Source organism: Lolium perenne, chromosome 5, assembly GCF_019359855.2.
Source record: "Lolium perenne isolate Kyuss_39 chromosome 5, Kyuss_2.0, whole genome shotgun sequence".
Lineage (NCBI taxonomy): Eukaryota > Viridiplantae > Streptophyta > Magnoliopsida > Poales > Poaceae > Lolium > Lolium perenne.
This window is the reverse complement of record NC_067248.2, coordinates 228,392,927-228,400,927: the sequence shown is the minus strand read 5'-3', so window position 1 is coordinate 228,400,927 and position 8,001 is coordinate 228,392,927. Positions and strand designations below refer to the sequence as shown.

The window sequence follows — 8,001 nt, the reverse complement described above, 5'->3', positions numbered from 1 at the left end:
CGCCGGTAGGTTTCTTCTTATGTTTTCGGCGCTATTGTGCGCTGCCATTGATCCACAGTTCCTACCCACTAGAGGCACTCCCAGGCGCCTATTTTGTTGTTTTTAAACTTCATAATTCATGCCGACACGGAAATACATCGGCACCCCAAACGCAAACGGACGCGTGGACAAAAATGTCTTTCTCGCGTCCGCCATTTACATGGCACCGCTGGAGATGCCTTAACCGGGAGCACTAGCGACAGTACATCAGGAAATAGTGAACCATCTACAGACGTGGAAGCCCGTCTTATATTGCATGGGCCGGTAGCTTTGGCCCAAAACAACCATGTGAATATGACAGGTCGGAGGTATACTGTTAGGAGTGTATTATCGATGCCCTAAAAAAGGAATGTATTATCGCTTCTTTTACTTTTTTTTAAGAAACACAGTACAAACGTAGGCGTTCACATACACGTGCATACACTCACCCCTATGAACACACACACGCACACCCAACCCCTATGAGCACCTCTGAAATACTGATGGCAGATAGGATCTTGAAATTAACGAAGCCACCACATGCTCCTCGCTGTCGACGGGAACGTCGCCTCCCACTAAATGAATATTCCATCTTTATGAGATACACAGATGGTAAACCTGGGGTTTGAACTCTGGTGGGCTGGGGGTACAACCACCCTCCTAACCACCCAACCACAGATTGGTTCTCGTATTATCGCTTCTTTTACTGCTATGGCAGCCGTGTCTTACTACCTTTCAAATGGGTGTTGGCTTTGAATGTGGTAACAATTAATTTAAATAAAGAAAATACTAATTCTGATATAGAATAAACTATTAATATAATTTAATTAGCAGGCGACCCATCGGGCGACCCATGGGCACAATCTCATACCCATACCCTATCCATGACTAATTGGGTTGCCCGTGGGTAAGACACATGGGTGAAGTAGTCGACCCATACCCTGCCCATTCAGGTCGGGTGTCCATGGGCGCCGGAACCCATGGGCAGGATTGTTGGCCTGTCCTAAAATGATTAGATTAGGCCCTGGATTGTCACCGGGGCGCTTCCCGTCAGCAGCGGAGGGTTTTTCCTCGCCGTCGAATCCTACGTGACAATGAGCGCCGCCACCTCGAAGGCCGCCACCTCCGAGGTGCTCCCGCAGGCTATAGGCGGCCCGTCGATGTCGTCGGTGTCGTTGTCGCGCGGGGGCAGCGCCGCGCTGCACGAGTCGGCGGGGGGCGCCTCGACTTCTCCTTCTTCAGCCGCCTCCTCGCGCGCTTGCCGGTGTGCGATAGCTTGCGGCCACATTCGGCCCGCCCGCTTCCATGCGCCGTCGTAACGCGACCGCCTCGCGCGGTCCGCCTCCACCCGTACACCGGACGAACGCCGTGGTTCCTTTCCGCCGCCGATTCGGCCCACTCCCGTACCTACGCGTCTTAACCGCCCCATTGCGGACGGAGGGGTGGTGGCGGAAGACGCGGAGCGGCATCAGAGGAGGCGGAATGGCTCGCCGGAAAGGAGGCAGGCGGCGGTGGCGGGAGTGAAAGCGGCGGGGGGGGAGGGGAATAGGGTTTAGAAACTGAACTCCCCTCCGCGACTCCTTTTAATACGGATGGCCGTGCAGTTTCTCGGGGGCCCAAACTCGTTATACGAGCCAGGCCGCGAGTTGGGACTCCATTCTAGCCCATCTTCGAACCGACCCCGTATTATCGCCGGAGTTTTTTAGTTTCGGTTTAGAGATGCTCTAGCAGAGCCCGTAAACACGTGAACTGAAAAATGCGAGTTCAGTTCACCGAACTCGTGTTCTCGTGCCGGAAAACTGTTGTCACATATTAGAAACCGTTAAACTGGAACTGAAAAAACGGAATTTGAAATGGTGCGAGTAAATTAGGCGATGATCATAGTTCAAGATGAAATTGATGCTTCGATTGAGCATCAAAACTTACATTGTTCGACAAATTAAAGCTATAGTACTGGTTACACCGGCAAGTAGTTACTTAGCTAAGCAAAATACGGCCTAATAGTGGCCTACGCGCGGTAGTGCCGGTGGTGGTGCAGTGTGTCGGCGCAGACGGCGCCGACGCTGTCATGGACGAGTTTCACGCGGCGAACGCGGGCCTCCCGACGGGCCGCCTCGTATTCGTGGACCTGGCGGACGGCTCCTCCCGGCGGAAGCGAGCTCGAGCCTCCGCAGCGCTGACGGCCTTGGTCTGCGCGAGGACAGCCTCCTCCTCGTAGCTGTCGTGGACGTAGTCCCCGGCGGAGATGGTGGGCGACCACGCGGGGACGAGGTCGTCGTCCTCGATGCTGTCCGCGACGGGAGCCCTGGCCCGTATGAAAACGGCCGTAGGGTCTGGTTGGTGGTTTCTTACCCCTACTCTGTCTCTCCCCCGACTTTCACACTGGCCGGCGGCGCCGACTTGGTTTCGTCCCTCCCTCGCAAGTTGATTTGGATACGGAAGGTGTTTGAGGTAGGGCGGGATCAGCTACCGGAGCGCGGCGTCCACTTGAGTTTAAGTAGCAGAGCGAGAGACGCTCCCTAGGAAAAGTAGCAGAGGGAGAGACAGAGGAGAACGGAAACTTCGAGGGCACAGTCAATCATCCGGCCATGGGGCTGCTGGCGCTGAATCGGCTCATGTCCATGCAGCGGGAGCAGATGAGGAATCGCAACTACAGCCAACCACAGAGTAAGCTTAGCCTCTTCGGCCTCTCTTAGTATTCATCTATGTTCTGCTGCTGTTCAGAACACTGTTACTGTGATGCTCGACTGCTACTGATTTACTAAGCTCGACCCAAACCGGCTGGAAGGTACTCCTAGAGCGCGAAGCCTCACTTTGGTGGATAGCAAAATTGATCCCTATTTCGTATGCCATGTTTGACTAGCCTAGATCTCTGCTTTTAGATCCCACTTCGCATTTATTCATAAAAAAGAGACCTTTTGTGGGTGAGCTCACTGGCTGATGCGATCCGATTGCGCCAGATTGAAGGAAATTGACTGAGACTTGGGACTAATTGCATCCTTTTAATAAAATTCCTGTGCTCAATTTGGAGTTCAATTTCCATATTCACCCAAATCGAGTCTTTCAAATGCCGTCCATGTCCTCGCCCAAAATTGGACTGATCTGTGCATGTCCCGCTACTAATCCTTATTTTTATGTGCTGCAGATGGCTCGAGAATTGCTTCATCATTAACTAAAAGAAACAGCTCACCCTGCCGACAAAAGGATGATAATTCTCATGGTGGCACAAAAGTAAGATATGCAGGGCCATACCTTCCAGAGGTATGTTCTGATAATGAGAGTCTTCTGTTGCAAGTGAAAGTATCAGCACAACTGTTAAGAGACATTTTATCAACATATCTTTCACTGTTGCAATATCACAAGTCCAATTGCATTTAGTTTGCTCTTTTGCAACCACTTCCCAGCAGAAAACTGCTCCATCAGATTTTGATCCCCTACTATATCATGTTTCCCGTATAAGCTGTGTCTTATGTTTCATTTGCCGTGATTGCTATAGTTTACATCCACTCCTCTTCACTATATGATTAATATTACCTCTTTTCCCTAATATAAGACGTTTTGGCAAGCTAAGTCTTATATTAGGGGACGGAGGGAATAGAACGGAAATGGGATACACTCATATCCTCAAAAAAATTACCTGGATGAACAATGTGTCAGTCTCAAGCTCCTGACCATCATCACCCTTGCTAACCTCACTGCTGTTCTGTACCTGCTCCAGGAGATCAACTAAGGACACCATTGTTGCTGATAGAATCAAGATAATCTTGTTATCATGCTGCATTATGCTAGTTGTGATGTTCTATCATGTAATGAGTGCAGTGTCCATCACTGTTTGCCAGTCATTTATTCGAGAACAGATGACTAATTAAGCATACATGATTAAACCAGAGGATTTTGCTTTGAACTGTGCTCACCTGTACCCACCTCATTGTTTTTTACTGTCTGGACAGACACTCACCTGTCCGAGCTGCATATTTATTCGTTACTAGCTCTCTGACGTGCTTTATCAGCATAATTTAGTACCTAAAGCCCACCTTCCACACCACTGCGCCACGCCTATATCCTTCTTCACCACGCACCCATGAAATCCCTCTCCTCCATCCACCCTCTCATTCGTGTTCCTTCCTATGCTCTGCTCATTGGCTCTTTGAAGGTCAGGAAATGCTCTCCCAATCTTTTTCGTCACCGATATGCTATATCTGTTCCAGTTGGTTCATTATGCTTCCCTGGGGTGCAACATTACATTGATTCCCCTGATTCCAACGGAACCAAATACTAATTCCAATCAGCACATTATGTAGATGTGAACCATCCATAATTATGTACGATCTAAATACTATAATGCTTGTTTATCACTTAATCTGGTCTAACAATATTTGTAACTAAGTAGCATGAATTCAAACATTTTGCAGAAATAGTATCACAATCTTCCTTTACGTAGAAGAGTGTACTTATTTGATGTCCCAAAACTACTGCACTGACTGGGACTCAAATGAGTGGTGCAAATGACTCATGGACAGCCTTTGGGAGTTCATCACAGTTCAAAGTGTCCAAGGCCTATAAAGTGCAGATGGTACATGTAGAAGTTCCTCAGGTTCTCAAATTGACCTGGAAGAGCTGCTGCCAACAGAAGCACAAATTTTTTTCTGGCTGCTCACCCATAACAGATTGAATACAAGAATCATGCTGCAGAGAAAGCATTTTTGTATGGATTACTCCTGCCCTATGTGCAATGAGAGGTTTTGGAAACAAGAAACCACCTTTTTTTTTCAAGAGGTTATCCAAAGTCTTAAGGACCAAATTCGGCAGCCATTCTTAATGGAGATTATCATACTTATATTCTGGGCTATCTGGACTACCCGGAATGATTTTTTTTAAGGCTGTCCCACCCAGTGCCTATCGCTGACATAAGAAGTTTAAGGATGAGTTGGATCTACTACTTCATCACAAAGCTAAATGAAAGTCATACTCTGGCATCAGGGCTTGGGTGCAATCTTTCTTTTAGCATAGACTAGAGGCTTATGGCTTTGTTTTGTATATTAGCATCTGCTAATCTCTAGCTCTTAGTTTGTACATAACACTTTATTTGAAAATTTACAGGAAAGTCATATTCTGTTAAAAAGAAACTACAATGACATTTGCTGGAATTATTAACATGGAATTGTCGGCTATGAACTGAAAAGTTAGTTTGAAATCACTTAGTGTTTTTAGAGCGGTTCATGGAAGTAGTGCCATAAAATGATGAGCCTCATTAATTACATGCTACATAGTTCCGATGAATCAGTAAGATGAAAATTGTCAGGGTTGGTATGGTAGAATTTCTGTAATTTTCAACTGCTTATAGATAATCTTGATCAATCAAGAAATCACTGAATGTTTGCTTAAAACGGCCTGGGTTTTGAGCCATGCAATTCTCTGTGCTCTTATAGAAGATAACAGTTACTCCCTCTCTCACAGTTTATTAGGCGTGCGCGTGCCCCTATGTTATAAAAATTATATCATTAGAAAGTTTAGATGTTCTATTTTCTAATGATATAATTTTTGCATTATATAATTTAAATTATATAGGTCAAATTGGTGACCTAGGGATACGGGGAAGACTAGTAAACTGAGACGGAGGGAGTACCGTGGATTAGCGTATTAAAATTTAGTGAAACCCTTGTCTCTGCCCAAACTAACAAATTCTAGACCCTTGACTTGATAACCCAGTTTCTTCAGACATATATATTGTTTGTCAGAATCGCATAAAGCAGAAGTTGTTACAAAACTGCTATGTTCTGACACTTCCTTACTACATTTAATTTAATATTCTTTGCAGAAACTTCGGATGACAGTCCAATTTTTTTTCTTAATCAGTTCAACTGATGCGCCAAACCTGTGTTGAGGCACACTACTCAATATTCATGCATCTGTGTCTTCATCGATACTAAACATCATTCAGATATGATGTTGAGAAGAAATCTTTCCTTCTTCCAGCCCATCCTTCCAAATCATTGTAGAAGTTTTACATTATGTCGGCAATAAAATCATGTATAGGAGTTATTCTAGACAGCATGGTCTGATGTATTACAGAGAAATTGCACAGCAATTCTTCCATCCCACTTTGATCCTTAGCCTCTTACTCATCTAGCTTATGCTATCCCTGTTTAGCTTAAAAACAACATTTACAGAGCTGTAATCCCTGAAGAGTAGTTCATTTATATTTTTTTATTACTATGAGAGTCGAATTTCGAACTTGTCCACCTGTGCATGCAGGAAATCTGGCATCATATATATTCCCTAGTGCCAATGAGAGATGCTGCCAGGGCTGCCTGTGTGTCTCATGCCTTTCTACGCTCCTGGAGATGCCATCTGAATCTCGCCTTCACCAAAGAAACTATGTGCTCAAAAGACAAATTACGCCACTGGACAGGGGGTGTGGATGATAAAAGAGACAGAAGAGAGTATAACAACAATATTGAACGTATCCTGGCAAACCATAGATGCACTGGTGTGAAAGCTTTGGAGCTTGATTTCTATGGCCCTTACAATACCAAATCTTATAATCGTCTCAATAGTTGGCTACAGATTGCTATGACACAAGTCACCAAAGAACTTACCCTTTCAGTGTTGTCAGACAAGTCAAAATACGACTTCCCTTGCTCACTTTTATCTCATAGGAGTGGAAACACAATTCGGTATCTCAGCCTTGATCATTGTGCCCTGCGCCCTACTGTTAACCTTGGTTTGAGATGCCTTACAGAGTTGGAACTGTATGAAGTGCGAATTACAGGGGATGAGTTAGGGCGCCTTCTTTCCAGTTCATTTGCTTTGGAAAAAATGAAGCTCACATACTGTTATGATATAATTCGCCTCGAGATACCTTGCCTGCTGCAGCGGCTCAGCTATCTGGAGGTGTTTGAATGCTCGAGTCTTCAAGTTATAGAGAACAAAGCCCCAAATATCTCCAGCTTTGACTTTGCAGGTGGTGAAGTACAACTCCCGCTTGCAGAGTCACTGCAAGTGAAGAAGCTCAAGTTGTACATAGGTGTGTTATCAGTTATGCTATCGACAAGCTCCCGTCCAGTGTGCCATATCTTGAGACTCTGACCTTATGTTCTCGTTGTGAGGTATGCTCTTACATTTGAGGTGATAAATATGCGTATAACAATAGCCATATATCTTGGAACATGATATTGTGGCATCCTTATGCAGATAGTCAATGTACCGATGGTAACTAATAAATTTCTCCACCTCAAGGAGTTAAATATTTCTATCTGTGGATGGAGCTCCAACCAGGAATATGATTTTTTATCATTGGCTTCTTTCCTTGATGCTTCTCCTACCTTGGAGATTTTTGTCTTGTCTGTAAGTATCTGCTCATCCTGCACGGGGGTTATTTGATAGCCGTGGTGGAATCATTAACTCTGAGGCGAATTTATCTTTTCAGGTATCAGTGGCGTCGAAGTATGACTTGATTGTTGGAGATCCCTCAAATCTGAGGCAAATTCCGGAACACCGCCATGACAAGCTCAAAATTGTGAAGATCACTGGTTTCCGCCCCCAGAAGAGCTTGGTTGAGCTAACACGACATATTCTAGAGAGTGCAACATCACTTAAGTTCCTTATGTTAGACACTATTACTGTAAGTTGAGAAAGACTCTGAGGCTTACTGGTTAGTACATGTGAAGTTGTACTAAACAGCCAGAGTTCGAGACTCACCACCTCCTATATCAAATACAACGGTGGTTCCTCCCATTGTTGGTTTCATCTTTTTTACTATTACTGTAAGTTATCGGTGCTCTGGAGACATATCTGGCAGGAAGTGCTCTACGCTGAACAGGGCATATGTCAGTGAGGCGTACAAATCGATCGTGGCTGTGAAGCTGTACATTGAGGAGAAAGTTCCATCTACAGTTCAGCTAGATGTTCTGGAGCCTTGCAAGCGGTGCCATGCTATGTAGAATTTAGAGGTCAAATTGTTAGTAGTTCTACAGTGTTCAT

The 8,001-nt window shown here is 45.2% G+C and overlaps 1 protein-coding gene across 1 annotated transcript; it reads left to right on the top strand.

Annotated features, from left to right (window-relative positions):
• The first annotated feature begins 2,097 nt into the window (after positions 1 to 2,097).
• Positions 2,098 to 7,772, top strand: LOC127302155 (F-box/LRR-repeat protein At3g03360). Its single transcript, XM_051332553.2, is given in 6 exon segments — positions 2,098 to 2,685; positions 3,164 to 3,279; positions 6,274 to 7,047; positions 7,050 to 7,127; positions 7,213 to 7,365; positions 7,448 to 7,772. Coding segments are annotated over 6 exon segments (1,404 nt in total). The 5' UTR covers positions 2,098 to 2,606; the 3' UTR covers positions 7,652 to 7,772.
• Positions 7,773 to 8,001: the final 229 nt, after the last annotated feature.